The sequence below is a fragment of the Aspergillus caelatus genome, assembly GCF_009193585.1.
Source record: "Aspergillus caelatus strain CBS 763.97 unplaced genomic scaffold BDV27scaffold_123, whole genome shotgun sequence".
NCBI lineage: Eukaryota > Fungi > Ascomycota > Eurotiomycetes > Eurotiales > Aspergillaceae > Aspergillus > Aspergillus caelatus.
Genome location: NW_022475386.1, coordinates 55,548 through 76,096, shown reverse-complemented (window position 1 = coordinate 76,096; position 20,549 = coordinate 55,548). Strand labels below are relative to the sequence as shown.

Genomic DNA, 20,549 nt, shown 5'->3' with positions numbered 1-20,549 from the left:
GATAGCATGAATTATGAGCATATTAATAGCCACACGAGCCATTAGAAAAGTAAAAATAGACACAGAAATGGGTAATGATAGATAAACTACGATTGGGGGGGGGGATACCTCACAGAACTATATTGGTTCATCCATGTGCGAAGTTTCGCAAAAGCACGTCATCCCATCCTAGGCTAGCGACACAACATGCCTCCGTTACCTCATGTTTCTCTAATAGCACCCCAACGAGATTGTGTCACTACCACTCTCTTATTGCCAATTGATCACCTCATACATGTGAAAATAGAGAAAAGTACACTTTCTAATGTCATCACTTCATCGAATACTAACGCAATAGTTATCACGGCTCCAGAAGGTACGAAAAGTCATTCCCCCCAGTTCCGAACGCAAAATCCTCCAATATCGTCGGGTCAACTAGATTAGCCAAGATCTCAGCCCGGGTATCAGGCTGAGAGTCTTGATTGAAGAGCGAGAAGAAGAAATCCCCGTCTACGCCCTGTGACACTAACGGTGCCATATCCGACCGTGTATGTACACTCTGGTCGTTATTCGTCTCAAAGCTCGACGAATCGATGTTGGTGTCGACATGAGGAGGCAAGACTGGAACAACGGACACTGCTCGACGCCTTGCGACACAGGCGCGAGCTACGTCGAGGACTTCGCGGATCATCTCGGAGCAGCGGCGAGCGACGACGATATTGGTCATTGAGTCGAAGATCTCGAGGCTTTTTTCGACGTCTTTGAGCAGCTCTTCCTCGTTTATACCTGGGAATCCGGAGAGTATTAGGTGGAGGAGGATCATGGCTCCGTAGAGGGCGTAGGTTGTGTTGTACCACCTGTTTTGGTTTTGATACTGTTAGTTTGGGGGGTTGACAGAAGCAGGTATGGTGGGATTGTTTACCAGGTACGTATGTATATTCTGTGAAGGAATGATTCGTATTGCATTTGAATGCTGGTCCTTGCTGCTGTCAAGCAGATGTGGCCGTGCTGGAGTAGGTTGGGTGACTCGGCGGTGCATGTTGATGCTGCCAGGAACGGACGGTGGATGAGTATTCGCGTATTATAGAATCCTGGAAGTAGATAGTATGTAAATATGTCGTTCCTAGGTGATTGTTGTATAAAAGGTATCAAGGAGTACTTACTCAGTCGTAAGACTAGTTTTTGCTTGAACGCCCACTCCGGATCGTTGAGTGAGGCAGCGTCTACGTTTAGAAAGGAGGGTAGGTTAGATTTCCACTCCTCTAATTTATTATCAAGGCTCATTGCAATCTGCGACATCTCACTCGTAGGGCGTTTCGGTGAATGATAGAGCAGATGAGACGCCTCTGACATGATCTGTGCTAAAGCTACCATGGCCGGTATCATAGCTACGTCGTCCTCCTCTGCTTCAGGGTCATGAGTATTGCTGCCATTTGCCTATTATATTGTCAGACTTTGGTTTCCCGTGGCTAGTGTTATTTGGAGCTTATACCTTTAATGAGGGTAAGGAGACCTGATAATGGTCAAGTTGCTTCAAGCTATCCAGCCTCCCCGAGGAACAGCACATTTCACTTCATAACATATCAGTAGTATACCTTGTTTATATTTCTGAGAAACTCACACTTCATGTGAGTATATACACCTATATAAGTTTAGTTCTGTAACGCAAAAAGGACAACTAGGTGAGCACTCACCACCAGGTTCGTCGGCCTTCTTTCCGTGTACTTAACGGCAGAGACGACATTCCAGATGCTAATCCAATTGCGATCGCTGTTCTAACTGCCATTCCGCTATACATGAAGCAGCTGTGAGGCCGTAAAGCGTTCTGACAGAATACGCTCTAGCCACGTCCTCTTTAGATAACAAATCAGTCAAGCACAACAGATACTCGACTTACTAGGAGCAAGAGAGCCTGGGCACTCTCTAAGGAGCAGCTCTCGAATATATCGCCAAGGGCTTGTTTTGTAATGCCAAAGTAGACATCAGCAAAATCCAAAGCTGACGGCTTTCCCGCAAAATTGTATTTTCTTCCCTCAGCGGAACAATCAGCATAATGATCCAGAAGAGAAGTTTCATTAGGGCTAGCATTGATGGCACCTAGGGCAACCACAGCGAAATATAAGCCTTTGAACTTCGATGAGCGACGATAGAACGCTCTTCGTTTCGAAGCTACGAAAGCTTCTTGTTCACACCTTCGCATGAAGGCATTTTTACACAACATAGGGTGTATATAATGTTTGTTTGAAAAGTAGCTGCCGACGAAGATCTTCTCGATTTCAAGTTGTGCTTCATCAGAGAGCTCATCAATAGCTAGCGCCACTGTATCTTCATGATCTTATCCCCCGGGGCCGGTTATGTTAGAGTCAGATTGTCGCTAACACAGGTGTTTACTACTCACCAGGGAAAGTTCGAGGCGGATTTCTTTGGTTCCCAACTATCGAGCATTGTCTGTTTCCATCATTCTCGGGTCGCCCGCTGATCTGAGGTGGAGAGGTACTAGGATAACCTGGGTTGTAAAGCAGATTGACTATAGATAGTTGGGCCGCACTCGTTGCAGGCTTTGCGTTTTCCCGTTCCTTGTCCACTGTCGAGTGAAGTGCTTGTCGTGGTGAGGCATATTTCACAGTCGATGGCTGGTCCAGCGCCAGGCAACAGCCCTCGTCCGGAAGATTAGAAGACAAGTTTTCAGGTACGTTCAATGTTCTAGCTTCTACCTGATTGCGAGCTCGCGCATATAGATTTCCAAGAAAGGCGAAATTCGAAGAGTTGCCATAGAATTCTGTGCCGTTTGTGTGTAGGTTGATTCCGCTCAGGCCGTCTCTAGATGCTGAATCATACACTTCCGGGGTAGGCACTATGTTTACTTTCTCAGTATAAGCTCTTTTCGAACAAAGTTCATAAGGATGTAGCATCTCACCAGCTAGGACATCATTCCAATTTTTGGGACTAGAACATCCGGGTGATGTAGCATTGCGACCGATAGTCGTACGGGGCGCACGAGCTGCTTCTCCAGCAAAGAGATCTAAAGGACCACGGTGAGGCGAGATCAGTTGGTCGGGTGAACTCACTTCCGGCCAAGGAGATGGCCGAACTTGATCTCTAGGTGCCCTAGCAGTACTGAAATGGTCAAAATGGCATGAAGGCCATACAGGTATAGGGGAGAGAATTGCTAACCTTTCCGCTCCCCTGACTCGGGCATGCCTTTTAACTGTTGGTGTTGAGCTTTCATTTTGGCCAGGAGCTCTGTAAACACAGTCAAGTGCGTGATCTATCGTCTGCGTTAGCAGACTATCCCTGACAAGGTGCATACAGTTTTTGGACTATCACAGCGCGATCAAGAGGGGCAGTTTACAAGCACAGTAGGAGCATGGCTGCGCTTGGTCACACTATCATGATGTAATTAGCCCAGTTATCCTTGAAAGGACAGTTCTAGTATACTAGCAGCGGCTGGTTGCAAAATAAGGATACAGTACTTTGGTCTTGCGAACGCGACAAGTCTCGCAGGCACGTGAAGCACGTGGATGTCGTCGACGTGATGCGCGCAATTTTGCAGTTATCGCTTCACCTCTGTTCATTCCGATTTCATTACACTGTCCGCTGAGTGAGATTTTCATTTAAGTGGTGGGTGCTTGAAATGATTCAATGGGCTCCACATTAACCTGGAATTTAAACTTATTCTAATTTTACCCGCTGACCCGATCGCCACCAAACAGGCTATGGAAGCTCTACACTTAGTAGCTCTCCGGGGTACGATGGGTCCGGGGTTGCCTTTCAAATATTCATATTTCTAACCTGGATAATCTGGCCAGTCTTCAAATATGGCCATCAACTACAGTATTTCTTCCTGAGCAGCTACAGTTATGCTCTACAATACTTTAGCGCGCACTGTTGGATGAGTCGGCTCGATCAATGCCATATATCAGCTCTAGCTATCAAAGGATCACGCAGGTCGTGATTTTCGAGAACGCTGTTCAATTAGTCTTCTCCGTCTCTGCAACTGACACGCGCATTCAACCAACGAATGGTGAATGAACCGATACCTCGAAGCGATGTCTCCTGACATAACGGGCTGTCGGTCATTTAGGACTACGAGTCCTCTAGACGTGTTCCCTTTATAAGATATATTTAAGATATTAATCGCTGTTACTTCGTCTCTAGTACATGTATAGACCTCCGACGGATGCCCCGATAGCCACACATCCGTTCCGACGGGTTCTTTTTATAACGTCATATCTATCAGTACCATTTCCGGCTCAACCACTTGATGGCCTCTGTATTTGCTATATAAACCCCGCTATATTAGTATGTGGGGAAGCTCTCTAAGTAATGGGTTCCTTTGATTATACCGAGGATGATCGGGCAGTATGAACTATAAGAGACCTGCAGTTCTCCTGCCTCAAGGGTTCAGTCAATCAAGCAATTTTTCAGCGATAAGTACTCTTAGCAGTTATACAGATTGGCATTATCTCCTTCATATTTCATATTTCGGCAGCGACTAATTGGACACCTCATGTGACTAGTAGTTGAAAAGCCCTACTTACTGAATCGAGTGACAACCTGCCTGAAGCGGACCAGATTCTGTCTATAGATAACCTAATTAGGAATGTGAACTCGAAAGCAGGATTCGACTTGGGTAAGTTTCCCCGACACCTCCCTCATTCTCCACAGCTCCCCTCTTCTGCGATTACTTATTCTTGGAATGAACTCCGTGTAGATGTAGTCTAAATCTCACATATTACCTAACAGATCGTCCAAGCCCGAGAATAAGCGTGGAAGATAGTGGCGGAAGATATCCGAGTTCCGACGGATAGGGCGATGGCGCCGTTGATGGTGTGCATAGATTAAATGGTAAGCTTATCAAATGATAGACTGCTCCGATCGAACCGGTATGCAGTGCGGAGTATGAGTATTTATAAGGTGTCGATATCTACTAGTAGCGATATACCATCAATCACTATCTGATCACTTGCAGTTACTGTTCCTTCCCTAACGTCAATATATATATGCCTTTATCTTTCTTTTAACCTGATCATACTAGCCACGTTGTCGCAATAATAATTATACAATGGGTTGGGATCAAGATGCCCTCAGGGCCCAATTTTGCCATGCCCTTTCCGAAATGTACAAGAGCGAAGTCCCTCTCTACGGAGACCTAGTAGATCTCGTTTGGAAGGCAGATGTCGAAGCTATTAATGCCAGCCAGAAACAAGGGACCGCAGTGATTGACCCGGACGAGATCCTACCGTCGCGAAACCGAGTCGAAAGACATGGAGCCATCCGGCTAGGTACTGCATACGAGCTCTCAACTATTCGACGTATGTTTGCAATCATGGGCATGTTCCCTGTAGGATATTACGATCTGAGTGCGGCCGGATTCCCGATGCATGCTACTGCGTTTCGTCCCTGGACAAAGGAAGCGCTATCCAAAAACCCATTTCGAGTGTTCACGACGGTTCTACGTATGGAGTTGTTGACGGAGAAAACCCGAGAGCTGGCACAAAGAGCGCTACGAGAAAGGAACATCTTTACGGATCGGTTAGTCGCTCTCATTGAGCTGGCTGAAAAGCAAGATCAGCTTAGTCCGACGGATTGCAGAGAGTTTATCGTGGAAGGGCTAGAGACGTTCCGGTGGCATTCCAGGGCGACTGTGACGATGGAGGAATATCAGATTCTAAAAGCTGAGCATCCACTAATTGCGGATGTCGTTTCCTTTCCCAGTTGCCATATTAACCATCTCACGCCACGAACAATCGATATCGATCTAGTGCAGAAAATGATGCAGGACCATGGCATGCCGGCAAAGGAACGGATTGAAGGTCCCCCGCCACGGCAATGTCCAATTTTGCTCCGTCAGACTAGCTTTAAAGCATTGGAGGAAACTGTTTACTTCCGAAACACTCATGAAAATTTTGTAAAAGGATCACATACAGCTCGGTTTGGGGAGGTTGAGCAGCGCGGATACGCTTTGACGCGAAAAGGTCGCCAACTTTACGACCGAATCTTGTCACGGGTCAATATTGAGTCTACAGAGAGAGGTGTCAGTGCTTCTGAGTATGACAGCCTCCTGGTGAATCATTTCAAGGAGTTCCCGGACGATATGGCCCAGTTGCAGTCTCGGAAACTGGCGTATTTTTGTTACCGTTTAACGCCACACGGTCAAGAATCCCCAGGGCTCGATCTGCAAGGGGGGAATATGACCTTGAAACAGCTACTAGAGAATAAAATCATCAAGTATGAGCCCATCACATATGAGGACTTTCTACCCTTGTCGGCCGGGGGTATCTTCAATTCGAATTTAGGAAGCACGTCCCAATCTAAACAGCTGGTCATGGAAGCTGAAGCTGACTTGGATGGATTTCAACGTATGCTGGGGACGTCTATAATGGATGAGTTCCATCTCTATGCACAAATACAAGAGAACAGCTTGGAATGCTGTCGAAGGAAATTAGGATTGGATGTGATTCTAGAGTGAGTAAGAGTACTTCGATATGTTGTCACTAGGCGTATGATAATATTATTCCAATGTGAATGCGATAGTGGTGTTGTTGTTGCCTCAACTTCTCGGCAATAAGCAATGGTCTTGGTTCTGGACCCTGGTAGATCATTGATGTGATAACTAATTCTCCGGTCGAACGCTATCGATATATCAGCGCCACTGAGCTGATCAGATGGTCAGTTGGCGAAGCCTGCTTTTCTTCAACGAGAATGGCACAGCCCTACTTCCAAGGTCGGTGTGGAAATGAATGGATGAAGGCGTTCGGAACAAAGGAGAATGTGCCGCTTGTTCCTCCAAGTTGTTACCCCAAAACAACAAAGTTTAACACTATGAGGTCTTTAAAATTGGTCTAGAAAGATATGAAAGAAGATCAAACTTTGGACTATTCTCACATCCGTGAAGGAAGGATTCCACCGTTCATTGTTTACAGGTCTCTTTGTTCTCTCACCGCAACTGCTGACGAGCCCTAAATCCTTCCCGATGTGACCCACCGCCACTATGAAGCCTCACTAACGTAGTAACGACGCGCATTTACTCAACTTTTAGTGATTCAACCTGCATAAACTATCGAGCTGACTATGGCTGTATCTTGCCAATAATTGTACGGAGTATCTTACAATCTGACGTTCCCTCGGCGTTTGTTGACGGGACACTGCCACCGCTATCCTTTCACGAGAAAAAACATTTATCCTTGGGATATGAAACTTGACTGACGGATGACTGCGCTAATATTACGTTGTAAAGGCGATGCTATTTATTGATATATATATATATGTATATATATACCGTCAGCATGACTGCATGAAATGACATGTGCCATTTATAACCCTATAATTCTTCAGGTAGTCGCTACAGTCAGATTATAACGGGCCCCTTGCATTATCGATCTGTGGCGGACTGTATGGATGAAAGTTTAGATAGAATATTGTATGCTTAGGGCCCAAACTGAAAGATTGAGGCTTGTCCGGGATTATTCAACTGTGAGAGTATTTCTACGGAGCATTCCTCCCTCACGTCTGTTAGCCATTCTCGATCATCGGGCAAGCCTTTGGTCTCTTTGGGCGAATCTAATAACCTCATTCCATCACAATGCGTTTATCCCTCGTGGGCTTTGTAGCCACGGCATATGCTCAACTTGGCCCTCAGGCCAACCTCTTCGGTTATGAGAAACTGGGGCCTCTCCTGGGGAGTTCCTTCGGGATCCCTGGAGCCGACGCGACCTTCGACTATGTGGTTGTGGGAGGTGGAACAGCTGGTCTGACTATTGCCAGCCGCCTAGCCCAACGTGGATCTAACCAAAGTGTTGCCGTCGTGGAGGCCGGCGGATTCTATGAAGTCGACAATGGCAATCTTTCTGTTGTCCCGGGCTATTGCACCTATTTCACAGGGTGGTCCCCGGACAACTACCAGCCGCTTGTCGACTGGGGCATTACCACTGAGCCACAGCCGGGGACAAGCAATCGCGCCCATCACTATCCGCGTGGGAAGACCCTCGGGGGCACTTCAGCCAGGAATTTTATGCTCTACCAACGACCTACATCAGACAGCATGCAGAAATGGGCAGATGAGGTAGGTGACCAGAGCTTTACCTTTGCCAATATGCTTCCCTTCTTCAAGAAATCTGGTCACTATACGCCTCCCGATCAAGCTGCCTATACCGATATGTCCAACACCCAGGCAACAGACGTTTTCAGCCCTTCTGGGGGGCCTCTTAAGATATCGTTCAGCAATGAAGTCGATCAATTTGGCACTTATGCGCGCAAAGCGTTTGTTGGTCTTGGCATGGACCAAATTGATGGGTTCAATAGCGGCAAGCTATTGGGATCTGCGTATGCGACGTCAACGATTGATCCTAGGAATGCACATCGTTCGTCATCCGAGTCCAGCTTCCTGCAAGCGGCCCTCAATGACGGCGCAGATTTGGTAGTGTACAAGAACACCTTGGGGCAAAAGATTCTTTTTGATTCAAACAATGTCGCTACCGGTGTGCAAGTTTCAACAGGCGGGACGTTTGGGACCAGGCCAGTCAACTTCACGTTGACCGCTCGCAAAGAAGTGATCCTGTCTGCAGGAGCGCTTCAATCTCCTCAGCTATTAATGGTCTCTGGAATTGGTCCATGTGATGAATTCGCCGAATTCGACATCCCTTGCATCAGCAACTTACCAGGCGTCGGCAAGAACATGCAAGACCACATGATGTTTGGGTCTTCGCACCGTGTGAATGTTCAAACCGCCTCTGCGTTCGGCAACAAGTCACTCGTAGAAGAATTCACGCAGCAATATCTCCAGAATGCCTCGGGTCCGCTCTCTATCTTTTCATCCAGTTACTATGGTTGGGAGAAGCTCCCGGAGCCGTACCGTTCCCGGTTATCAAATCGGTCAATCCAAGCACTCTCTGCCGTTCCAAACGACTGGCCTGAACTCGAATGGCTTACCGTCGCTGCCTACCTTGGCGACGGCACCAACAGACAAACTGTCGATCCCGCGGATGGTTATAACTACGGCACTATCGCCACAGCTCTCGTCGCACCGCAATCTCGCGGAAGGGTCTCCCTGGCAGGACCAGATATGAATACCCTGCCCGTCGTTGATCCCCAGTGGTACGTCAATCCCACAGACATGGAGCTAGCTATTCAGGGGTTCAAACGCGGTCGTCAGGTATGGGAGAAGCTGGCTGAATTAGGGGTTGCCGATCCGCTAGAGTACTACCCAGGGACCAATGTCACGACGGACGAGCAAATCCGCGAGTTTATCAGCCACACTTCAACGACTGTCTACCATGCCTCGAGCACCTGTAAGATGGGCCAGAAGGAGGATCCCATGGCCGTCCTGGATAGTAGTGCGCGGGTATACGGCGTACAGGGTTTGCGCGTCGTCGATGCAAGTAGCTTTCCTTTTCTACCGCCAGGGCACCCTCAGTCGGTGGTGTACGCTCTTGCAGAGAAGATTGCAGATGAGATTTTGAGCGCGCAGTAACGTTATGCCCTTTGATTTTTGGACTGCACATATGATGTTGGGTTGTATATGATTTGTATATTATTATATTATTGTCAGACCTAGTAATGATTAATTGATGTCCTTAGTTCAAGATGTGGAGAGACAAGGTGCTAGAAACGTATAGCAAACCACTTACTGTTGAATAGCTTCTATCGCAACGACTCTTCTCGGCTCAAGTTAAACATTCAAATTGCAATATAGAATACAGTACAATGCACTATCCAATGTGCAATAAATCTATCTGTACATGTTGCCCCAATGCCCAATCAACAGATATAGAACAAGACCAAAAGACCATCGTGATCCATCCAGTCGTAGCCTGAGGTGGTCAACTCAAACGCAGTGTTTCCGCTGCCTCTCCCCATCCCTCCATTATTCATACCAAGTATCCTGCGAATGGAGATGCCACTTTATGCCTTGACTTCCACCTCCTGCCCATCCTCGACAATTACAGCTCCCTCCTGCAGTAATTCCTCCGCAGTCTTCACCTTGACATCCATCACCCTCAGCAGGGTATACCGATGCTTGCTGCGCACCTGTCTCACATGTCGCTGTCTCCGCTTCGTCTTCTCCTTCACCCTCAATGGCTCTGAATCAACTCCCATAACACGCACCCGGCACTCGAATAGCCGCTCATCGATGTATGGTGCCCCCTTCAGCGTAAACTCGCGAGATCCCAGAACAGACGCCCGGTTGAAACGGATGACATCGCCGGGCTTGACCTTGGGCATCAAGAAAGGGAGACGGAGGTGATCACCTTCAGTGAGAAGGTAGGGGCTGTCGTGGAGGTGAGCCGTGATGTAGTGCGGCTTTTGAGTCGTCAGGTATGGCAACTTCTCGAGAAGGGATTTGGTCACTTTTAACGGAGAGGTGAAGGTCGGAGCCACGGGGAGTTTGGTGGTTGGGATGGTATTCGACGGTGTGGAGATGGGTGATTGTTGACTGGGTGTGCTGGTCTGAGCGCGGGATGCTGCGCTTAGTGGTTCTGAGGGCTGCTCAGGGTGTGATTGCGAGGTCGTGGCCGTCGTTGATGCTTGACGCAGACAGGATCCGAAGGTGGTGGTGAGAGGCCGGGCGGACTGCTCGAATGGCAGTGCGAAGGCTCTTGCGAGCGCCGTTCGGGAAAACATTTTTGTGGTTGTTGCAGAATTGTTTGCCTCTTCGTAATCCTGCACTTGCTTTTCCCGATTGGAAAAGACAAGACTAGTGTCGCAATGGACGTGGTGGACAGTTCTTGTATCAGTCCGAACTTGAGGCCGTGAGAAATTCCAGTGGATCCTGATGTGGTTAAACACGTGATGTGGCTGGTGCCAATGTTTTCTATGGTGATTGACACAGTTAGGGTGGGTTCCAAAATTGCTGGTTAGAGATTAAATCGAGAATTGGCTTCCTGAGAAAAGAAAATCTTTAATTTTATATATTCCACTGCGTTTGCTGTACAGGAAGATCTCCTGTGGAAAGAGTGAAGTTTGTCGGTCTGTTATCACGTGATTTATCGATACCAAGCCACTCTATCCGTGCATCGAACTTTTTTACATCTCCACCAACAGAGTTGATAATATCCAGATCATCTCAACCCGTTGGTTTTTATTAACCATGGTACGTCTATGAACCCCAAGATATGGTCAGATCGCTCGGCCACCCATCAAAATGCTCCGAGTCATTCGGGCGCCGCTCTGGAAGACTTTGATAATAGATATTGGTAACTAACAATTCTTTCCAACTACAGCCTCAGAACGAGTTCGTCTTCCTGCCTCCGTCAACTGTTCTCCGTCACCCCAACATAACATACTGATCACTTCCAGGTATATCGAGCGCTGGCAAAAGCAGCACGGAAAGCGTCTTGACCACGACGAGCGAGTCCGCAAGCGCCAAGCCCGTGAAGCCCATCAGCAGTCCAAGGATGCCCAGAACTTGCGTGGTCTGAGGGCCAAGCTGTACCAGCAGAAGCGCCATGCCGAGAAGATCCAGATGAGGAAGCGCATCAAGGCGCAGGAGGAGAAGAATGTCAAGTCTTCCGCGCCCGACGAGCCATCCAAGACGCCTTTGCCGCAGTATCTGCTCGACCGTTCCCAGGCCACCAATGCTAAGGCACTTTCTAGCGCTATCAAGGACAAGCGTAAGGAGCAGGCCGCCAAGTTTGCGGTTCCTCTGCCTAAGGTCAAGGGTATCAGTGAGGAGGAGATGTTCAAGGTTGTCAACACCGGAAAGAAGACGCATAAAAAGTCCTGGAAGAGAATGATCACGAAACCCACTTTTGTTGGCAATGACTTTACCAGAGTTAACCCCAAGCGTGAACGTTTCATCAGACCCATGGGTCTGCGTTATAAGAAGGCGAACGTCACACAGTATGTTTTTTCCACCTTTGGAAGGAATTGTTACTAACGGTTGTTCCTACTTAGCCCTGAGCTGGGAGTCACTGTTCAACTGCCCATTATTTCGGTTAAGAAGAACCCCCAGAACCCACTGTACACTTCTCTGGGTGTTTTGACCAAGGGAACGGTATGTTCTGCTGCTGATCCTCCCCTAGTGGTTTGCTCGCTAACCCAAACATAGATTGTCGAAGTAAACGTTTCAGAACTAGGCCTGGTAACAACCAGTGGACGTGTTGTATGGGGTAAATACGCACAGATCAGTAACGTAAATATGCCTGGAACCTATCTAAGAGAAACAATTCGACTTGCTAACCTTGAATCTAGAACCCTGAAAACGACGGATGCGTCAATGCGTATGTTCGCCCAGACTTATTTGCCCTTTTGACTACTCGGAATGCTAACTTTCGGTCCTCAGTGTTCTCCTCGTTTAATCATTCTACGGTCAACGTTCATGAATCAGCCCCACCACTTAAATTCTTTATCTTCGATACCATTTGATGTCATAGAAATTTCGTATTTGGCTTTCCTTTCTTCCCTTACTCGCCGGCGGCGTTCGAGGCGCGCAATATGTCATTTGTCAAAAGTATCGTTCTGATATATATCCAATTGCAATTGTATTGGAAATTCATTTGGTGCAGTATACTACTATCTATGTAGGCATGTTCTCTAGGTGATTGGTTCACGTCAGCCAGCCTTCCCAATTTAGAGGAATAGACGACCGTTCGACAGGTCACAAAGCCTATAGGGAGGTTTATATGCGAAAATCAGTTATCTATCTATCGGGGGAAATACGAACGGTCAACCATATCAAGTGGACAAGCTTATAGTCTAGTATTGCTGACACAAGTAGCTATAGGGTCGTTATACACTCTAGAATAATTATCCTGGCAGCTAACCGTATGATGATTGCTTTTACCTATACACATGTGAATTGCTACAGTGGATATATCGGTAGTTTGAGCTAATAAGGAACACGCTAGCGATCACTTTCTGGGTGTTTGTTGCTCCCTGGAAGGGCATAAAACACGGTGTGTGTATATAAAAGGATTTATATATATCCGCTATTGAACAGGATTGGCTTACATCTCTAGAAATATGTGCAACAACCATCGATCCACGGTAGCCCGTACCTACTCTCCTAGACATCGGGATATCTCACCGTGGTAGGTGTATTAAAACTTGTCCGTGGCTAGTATCTGCCACTGTATAATAGCCTTCTATGATAGATAGTCCTTATATATTGAATATATAGAGCTCTGGGAGTAAAAATCAGGGCTACGGTTTGTACAGAGATACAGGTTGAAAAGTTGCTTACTATCTATTCTCTCTGTAAGTTTAGTTCCTTAAATATACACGCCACCTCCAGGTCAGGCACTCTGGCAGATCCACCACCGCCGGCATTCTCCAGCTCAAAAGGACAGAGGATTGATACCTTGAAGGAGTGTGCTTATACTAGCATGGGTGAGACTAATTGGATGAAATTACATTGCGTGTTTAGCGCGGCGGGGTTTTGAAGTTAATAAGTAGTAGGTCGTAGTAGTAGCTCTAGGGCAACGCAAAGGCTGCGTTGGCCTAGGTAAGAGCTACGAAAGGCCGGTACTACTGAACTAAAATCTGACAGCTGGACCCGATATGAAGCTAATATTGCTATTGCTGGCCAATCTCTAATCGTAGTTCTTTGATGCAACGCAATCATTCCATCAAGTGATTAGGGCTAATGTGCCCCTTAGTGTATATTTAAGCCCGTGACTGCCCTTCAACAAACCGGCTGCCAGTTCACTTTCTCTCAACTTAAAGCGGGTAGATCCAATTGACTACTCATCATGGCTTTCGGCACGGCAGCTGCGCTTGATAAGTTGAGGACTGTCTTCTCTAGTCAGTTGGTGACTCCAGACGTTGAGTCAAAGTATCAGGCAGCTGTGGCACGCCCCTGGTCTCAGACGTGCTGGACCCCAGCTGCCGGCTATATATATCTCAGCAATATACAAGAGCTCAGTGAAGCACTGGCTATTGTCAAGAAGACAGGAACCAAGTTTGCGATTCGCACGACCGGTCACAACCCCAACGCTGGCTTTAGTAGTGCAGATGAGTCCGCTATTGTTCTTGATATCCGTCAGCTTCAGTCTAAGGAGCTGACATCGGAGGGAGTCGCTCGCTTTGGATCGGGAAACACCTGGGGCGAGGTGTATGCCTGGCTGGAGGAGCAAAACCTGTCAGCTATTGGAGGTCGAGGCCAGCAGGTCGGACTAGGAGGTTTTCTCCTCGGAGGTGAGGATCTACGATCATTCTCAAGAGGACGTTCTTGGGGCATGGAACCTAACAGTTGATCAACAGGCGGCATGGGGGCTTTGCCTAATCTTTATGGTCTTGGATCGGATGGCGTGAGAAACTTTGAGGTGAGGGAGGCTGCTTTCTTTTCTTTTCTTTTTTTTTTTCCCCTTAATAGATACCCAACATGCTTTCTTGCAGCACTCACAATCGACATCTCCAGGTCCTGTTGGCCGATGGCAGACTGATTAATGCGAACGCGAATGAAAATGCCGATCTCCATCGCGTTCTGAAGGGTGGTGGCTCCAACTATGGTATGTGGCATGCTTTTGTTATAGGATTTACTTGTATTGCGAGCTCGGACAGCCTCGACGTCCCTCTGACACATTAAATAGGCATCATCACGCGATTCGACCTCGAAATCCATCCTCTGATCAATGTCCAATACATGATCTACCTCTACAATCCAGATGACCATGTTCAGATCAACAAAGCAACAGTTGCCGTTCAGAATGCCATGGAGGATGATCCTAAGATTGGGTTGTTCACCAATTTCAACAATGGCTTCGTTGCTGTGGGCTTGCTCTATGGAGATACCCCAGCGGAGCCACCTTCGGCTTTTGAGTCTTTCTATAATCTTAAAAGCCTGATGACGATAGCTCTCCCCACTACAAATGGCACCCTCCTATCGTTAGCGCAAGCCATGGGACATACCAAAGTTTCCCAGAAGTGAGTGCAGAGAGGACAAAACAGAAAAAGAAAAAGAGGGCGCCCAGCTAGTCACTAACACGCGATAGGCGAGCTATTTGCACGGTCACTACCCAGGTTTCACAGGAACTCTACGAAGAAAGTCTACAAGTCCTGGACTGAGGTCTGCAAGACCCTGCCGTCTGGCTGCATTCTGCATTATACCATCCAGCCGATGGGCAAGGCTGGTGTACAGGCAGGAAATGATCGTGGAGGGAATATCATGGGACACGAGAGTATTCCGCAGTGCTGTACGTTCATATTTGCGTCCTGCCACACAATGACACCCATCATCTTGAATTGGATGGCAAATTAGGGGTATATGACAACGCTAACCGTAATCTCAATTCATAGGGTGGGTTTTCACTTGTGAGTGGCCCCAGGAGGGTGGCGACGACGCCGCCGCGCAACAGGCAGTAGATACAATGTCCGAAGTGGTGCACTCTCTGGCCAGAGAAAAGGGACTTTTATTGGACTTTAAGTGTATGAGCTTTGCCATGGCCTCTCAAAGGGTTCTGGGCAGTTACGGGGCTGAGAATATCAAGACGATGCAGGAGGCTGCAGCCAAGTACGACCCTGAGGGGGTCTTCCAGAAGCTGCAGTACGGTGGCTTTCTCCTGCGCAACAACGTCTAAATCCTCTCGCCTCTTCCCATGAGTGAGGGTCTTTGTAGTCCTAACCTAGAGGATAGTTGGGTTGAGCTTTCTGCTTTATTCGACTTCCTGTATCGCCAAGCGAACAGGATTCGCGAAAGAACAATCCAGTTATGGACAGATATATACGAAAGACAAGTGAAACCACAAGAGATCTGTTGTGAAGGTAGGTCACGTATAAATCGCACTAACAGGTTCTTAAAGATAAAGACGCATGACTGTATTTAAGTGAATGCTATTATATTCCAAGTATACTCAAACTCCAAACCCACGCTGAAATCACAGCTTCCAATGCATCCATGAGTGACAAAGATCCATATACAATGCCCAAAGTGTCCTCAAAACACCAAGTCCGTGTACCCAAAGGGTAAAATTATAGATCCAAGAAGTGTAAAACAAAGGAAATACTCCATGCTGGGCAGAACCAGTCCAATAGGCAGGCATGAACGCCGGATCGTCGGATCATCCAGGATATCAAACAACAAATATTCGAGGGCCAACATAAACAAAAGAAATTAGTCGAGTCAAGTGTCATTATGCGTTCTCTTCCAATGCTGCTTTGATCTTTGCAAAAAATCCAGCAGGCCAAGCCGCGAGTTCTTCCTCCTTAGGGATGCCGCGCACCTTGCAGTGATTTACTACGTTCACCAAAATCCTGTTGAGCATTTCCTGGGTGACGGGAACAGCTCCTTCAAGTTGCGCCTCAGGGTATAAGAATGGATCCCTCTGAGCCAGGAGTTGATCCACGGTCGGTCGTAATGTCTGATCACGTTGCAAGCACCCCTTCAACGTTCGGATCAATCCCGGCGGTATCAGCGTTCCTCCAACACCAAAGGCGGGGAAATCAATCTTGACATTTGGATTGGGGATGGCCAAGATGCGCTCATAGTATTTGGCGATCTTCGCAAAAGGAGGCTGACCATACACCATCTTATAGAGAATACAACCCAAGCTCCAGACATCGCTCGGCTTACCAAGCTTCATCACTTTTCCAACGCTTGCCGGCAACCCGAGTGATGCGTTCGAATCAACCAAAGCTTCTGGTGACATATAGTTGGGCGTACCAACTTGCTGTTCACGGTGTACATTGACCGTATTGTCCTGGATGGCGTTCGCGATTCCAAAGTCGATCAGTTTCAGCCTTCCTTGTACAAGAAGGAAGTTTGCGGGCTTCAAGTCCGAATGAACAATGTTGTAGTTATGGACTGCTTGAACGCACTCAAGCATCTCCTTCCAATAATACCGAGTGAAGTTGATATCAAAAACGGCATCCTCGGCATTTAATCGGTACGTGAGTATCTTCTCTAGGTCAGACTCTCCAATTTCCATGAGTACACTGAGAGTATGTTTGTCGGAGTTCAACTCCCAGTCAAACAAGCGTACGACACGGTCCAGGTTTTCCAATTTCTTGAGTAGATCGATCTCTCCCTTGTAGCCAGCCAATGTTACGGGATCGACATCCTCCAGGTTCACTCGTTTTAGAGCAAAGATTTTGTAGTTCTCGGCCATTACTCGGTACACGCGCGAACTTCCGCCTCGGCCAATGCAGTCTAATCGCGTGAAGGGTTTGTGATTGACCGATACTTGATTGCGCTTTTTGCGGGATGAGGACGCGGTAGCCGCACCTCCTGTTGCTGTAGCGGTCTCAAGTACGGACATCTTTGGGGGCGGAGGCGCCGGCCTATGTGGGGTATTGTTGCTTCGAGTTGATAGGATCTTTCTGGGTGAGTTTCCAGCTGGAGTTTCCATGTTTTCTTTCTTTTCGTCCCCATGGGACACTGAAAGCTTTTCTGGTTTATCAAGCAAGTTGAAGCCCTGTTGTTTCACTCGCTTGAAGGTCGGTGGAGGCTCGTTCTCTTGGTCGCGAGCTGCAGGTAATGTAGGCGGAGGGGGAACTTTGAAGATGGGTTGATCCTTCGCGCTTGAATGCTTGGATGATGACGCCTCTGATGATGAGCCAGGTGTCGACTTCGAGTGTGACCCGTAAGACTTCGGTGAGGAGGACCTCGAAAAGGGGCCCTCAGTCGCTGAAATGCCAGCTGCTTCGTATGATCGATACCCTTCCGACCTATGTGGCGGGCTAGGGTCTGTTGCCCATGATACTTTGGGCGATGATGATTTCATCGTGCTTTTGAAATGATAGTCATCGTTATCATAGTTTCCATCAGGGTTCGTCTCTTTGTAACTGTCTGGATCATTGTTTTCCTCACTTTGCCGCCGGAGCACGCCTCTTCTCGCTGGCCCATTCAAAAATGTTCCTGTAAGCCTTCCTACCCTCTTCACACGAAGCGAACTATGAATGCCCAGATCTTCTCCATTCCGACTCCGCAATACCGATGCGGTGCCCAGACGTGGTGCGTAATCATCCTCATGTTTTACTATCCTTCCATCTTCGAGGCGACTTGCGCTATCATGCCCTTCAACAGAGCTCCTATCAGCGGATCGCCTTTGGGAGGGCGATATGGACGCGGGGGATCGCGTGCTACTACGTGACCCAGTGATGCGAACACTGCGATGCCTTGGAGCTGGCGTAACAAAATCATGCGAGCTTCCTCTCGCTTCAGAGTCGGCATCCTCACCGCCTGAAACATGCGATCCTTCTCTTCGAAACCTTGCGCTGCTAGTTAAGCCCGGTCCAATGCGGACGATCCGAGGCGCCGGGCTCCCAGTCGACCGGTCGTTGGGAGATGTTGTGCGGGAGCGCCTCTCTTGGCTCGTTGATGCTGAAGCTACGCGATCACTCTGATGACGATCGCTTTGGCCATTTTGGTGCCGGCGAGGGGATAGGTCTAACCCATCTTCATCAAGCAAGGCTTTGACGGAAGCACTAAATTTGGGCTCTGGAACCTCATCATCGGAGCTATCCCCGGCAGAGTAGCGCTTGGACATTGATGGTTCATTGCTTCTTAGTGCGGCCGAATTCTGCAATTCCGGTGACGTGCGCCTGGAGCCAATGCGAGAGACCGAGGCGCGGGACATTTGTCGGGATGACGGCTGTCGATGGAGACTACCCGTATATGCTGCGGAGAGGGAGTTAGTGGAAGCCATCATAGCGATTCAAAGCGAGGCCACATGGACGCGTCCGCCAATGCGTCGGTCCCGCTACCCAAGAGATACAGGTAGGCACTGGCCGCCAGGTTGTCGACTTTTCCTTGTTGTGTATACCAGGCGGGATCAACGTACTCGAAGAAACAACGTTACGGGGAGGCTGGGGAGCGGGTATCTTATCACGTGATGTGTCGTTGCCACGGCAATAGTGGGATGACAACAAAGCATGGCTTTTTCATTTCATTTGCTGCAGTCGCCACTTGAGAGTACATACACATGAATCTTCTACATCATGTACAGTAGATACATCATGGTCTACTTGACCCGGCGTTTTGCTACTCCTAGAGCCATTGAACCACTATTGCAGCATAAGGGGACTGAGCGTCACGGCTTATATGTCACGCCAAGTTACCCCGTCTTCCTCATATATAGTACTTTTCGTCACTATATATAGGTTGTGCATGGCTCCGATTTACTCGCTTTTTCTGAGTTTCGGGAGTCAAACGTCAAAACAACCCTACTTAGATTAATTATCATTTGAAACACACCCTAAAACCTTCTCGGACGTATTTTCAACGAACTTGGATATCTCTACCTAATATGTTCGCTGCAGACAGGGAGTCTAACATGGAGCTAACACTCCAAGGGTGAAGCAGTAGTGCTGACTGCCCAACGCATAGCCGATTTCTTAGCTGCAAGCCAATTACCTAAATGCTCAATAACCATAGGCTGTGGTATGCTTGCTGCATACTACCATAGATAATATGAGTCAAGTTCACGTATATGTCTAATCAAACAATCATACGATGGTTACTTTACTCTCAGGTAAGTGGACATAGCTACGGCAAGTCTCGGCTGTTACTCGAGAGTAATGGAAATGATAGGTCCAAAGAGTATGTAGTAGTTATACAACCTGGATTATTATAGGAGTTATATCGCTCAAAAATTCTGTCATTTGAATATTCCGTACATAATGTAGCGTAGTATCCCGAAATCGACCAAATGTCGGCATTTCCATGGGCTCGGAGAATGCCCGAATTCTCTGATGCACCATGTATGTTCTATGCATGCAAGGGCACGTACAGAGTACAAAATCACCACTACTACTATCAAAACTGGATGCCATTGTATTCAGGTACATTCCATACGGAGTGCACTGAAATTCAATATGTTGTCTGTATGTATAGAGTACAATCTAAAGTAAACACAAACTACGGAGTAGATGCACCTGACATAGATCACCTGAGAGTCACCTGCCCCCCAAAAGCTGATCGTCATCTAAAAGTACCGTATCTTTCCCGATACTCTTCTTCTCGCATCCAAGGAATTCCCTCTATCACGGTAACTTTAGCTGATAAGGTTACAACCTTGAAAAAACCTCCCGTCAAACATGACCAAACTCAGTTAATATGCCGAGATACGGATGTTAAATTTTTCAAGAGTTTCTTAGAATAGAGAGAAGAACGAGAGGGATCCAGTCCAGCTGCAGGTGATGAAACTGCGAACCCTTCGCAACTCCCCCACTTTTGTTACAGAGTCGAACAAACGCTTGAGGTAAACTTGCTCGATTTGGTTTGATCGCACGGAAATTCCTCACTGAGCGCGATCTGAACCTGGTTCCCATCGGTTAAGGCGGCCAAACGGGGCAGCTCAGGCCACTCAGAGGGGAGTGGAGCCTTAGGAACCAAGGCCACAAGAGCACATGGAGTCATGGACGCATGGATCCAGGAACGCCCTTACTTGGGTAATGATCTCCAAAGGAAGGCTATCCCGAGGTTAACATTCAACTATAGTGGACTATGACGCTGAATATGGCCTGGGCCACAGTAGGTCTCTTTATCCTTGACGATTGTGAGTCTCTTCCACACCATCGGTTGATTTCGACTCTCAACCACGAGGACGGGGAGTTCCTGATTTTTGAGGTCTCAACAGTCGACCAATGCTGGAAAGGTGAAGCAAGCCAAGACTCTTAGTCTACTGCACCGC

At 47.8% G+C, this 20,549-nt stretch overlaps 7 protein-coding genes across 7 annotated transcripts; 4 read left to right on the top strand and 3 right to left on the bottom strand.

Annotated features, from left to right (window-relative positions):
- Window positions 1-102: 102 nt before the first annotated feature.
- Window positions 103-3,586, bottom strand: BDV27DRAFT_11622 (Zn(II)2Cys6 transcription factor). The gene is made up of 12 exons (XM_032064666.1): window positions 3,453-3,586; window positions 3,332-3,365; window positions 3,154-3,247; window positions 2,897-3,087; window positions 2,378-2,833; window positions 1,877-2,313; window positions 1,674-1,819; window positions 1,601-1,621; window positions 1,472-1,550; window positions 1,143-1,416; window positions 902-1,070; window positions 103-836 (listed from the first exon to the last, which is right to left on the bottom strand). The coding sequence occupies exons 1-12, from the start codon at window positions 3,552-3,554 to the stop codon at window positions 341-343; spliced, it is 2,499 nt and encodes an 832-aa protein (XP_031926182.1). The 5' UTR covers window positions 3,555-3,586; the 3' UTR covers window positions 103-340.
- A 1,352-nt stretch (window positions 3,587-4,938) lies between these two features.
- On the top strand, window positions 4,939-6,563 carry BDV27DRAFT_11597 (VOC family protein). Its single transcript, XM_032064663.1, has one exon. The coding sequence runs from the start codon at window positions 5,045-5,047 to the stop codon at window positions 6,449-6,451; it is 1,407 nt and encodes a 468-aa protein (XP_031926181.1). The 5' UTR covers window positions 4,939-5,044; the 3' UTR covers window positions 6,452-6,563.
- A 1,001-nt stretch (window positions 6,564-7,564) lies between these two features.
- BDV27DRAFT_165696 (GMC family oxidoreductase) lies at window positions 7,565-9,556 on the top strand (the record flags this gene model as incomplete). Its single annotated transcript, XM_032074000.1, has 1 exon — window positions 7,565-9,556. The coding sequence occupies one exon, from the start codon at window positions 7,565-7,567 to the stop codon at window positions 9,449-9,451; it is 1,887 nt and encodes a 628-aa protein (XP_031926180.1). The 3' UTR covers window positions 9,452-9,556.
- A 56-nt stretch (window positions 9,557-9,612) lies between these two features.
- On the bottom strand, window positions 9,613-10,793 carry BDV27DRAFT_130478 (mitochondrial 54S ribosomal protein bL21m). Its single transcript, XM_032067422.1, has one exon. The coding sequence runs from the start codon at window positions 10,600-10,602 to the stop codon at window positions 9,883-9,885; it is 720 nt and encodes a 239-aa protein (XP_031926179.1). The 5' UTR covers window positions 10,603-10,793; the 3' UTR covers window positions 9,613-9,882.
- Window positions 10,794-11,032: 239 nt separating this feature from the next.
- BDV27DRAFT_130477 (rRNA-processing protein NSA2) lies at window positions 11,033-12,475 on the top strand. Its single transcript, XM_032067421.1, has 7 exons — window positions 11,033-11,071; window positions 11,202-11,212; window positions 11,278-11,820; window positions 11,875-11,974; window positions 12,029-12,112; window positions 12,172-12,200; window positions 12,263-12,475. The coding sequence occupies exons 1-7, from the start codon at window positions 11,069-11,071 to the stop codon at window positions 12,276-12,278; spliced, it is 786 nt and encodes a 261-aa protein (XP_031926178.1). The 5' UTR covers window positions 11,033-11,068; the 3' UTR covers window positions 12,279-12,475.
- A 1,195-nt stretch (window positions 12,476-13,670) lies between these two features.
- On the top strand, window positions 13,671-15,497 carry BDV27DRAFT_165695 (FAD-binding oxidoreductase; the record flags this gene model as incomplete). The annotated part of the gene is made up of 7 exons (XM_032073999.1): window positions 13,671-14,115; window positions 14,182-14,243; window positions 14,339-14,429; window positions 14,511-14,844; window positions 14,913-14,928; window positions 14,963-15,113; window positions 15,217-15,497. The coding sequence occupies 7 exons, from the start codon at window positions 13,671-13,673 to the stop codon at window positions 15,495-15,497; spliced, it is 1,380 nt and encodes a 459-aa protein (XP_031926177.1).
- A 241-nt stretch (window positions 15,498-15,738) lies between these two features.
- On the bottom strand, window positions 15,739-18,649 carry BDV27DRAFT_130475 (serine/threonine/tyrosine protein kinase MPS1). Its single transcript, XM_032067420.1, has one exon. It carries the CDS (start codon window positions 18,564-18,566, stop codon window positions 16,050-16,052), a length of 2,517 nt encoding a protein of 838 aa, XP_031926176.1. The 5' UTR covers window positions 18,567-18,649; the 3' UTR covers window positions 15,739-16,049.
- Between the last annotated feature and the right edge of the window lie 1,900 nt (window positions 18,650-20,549).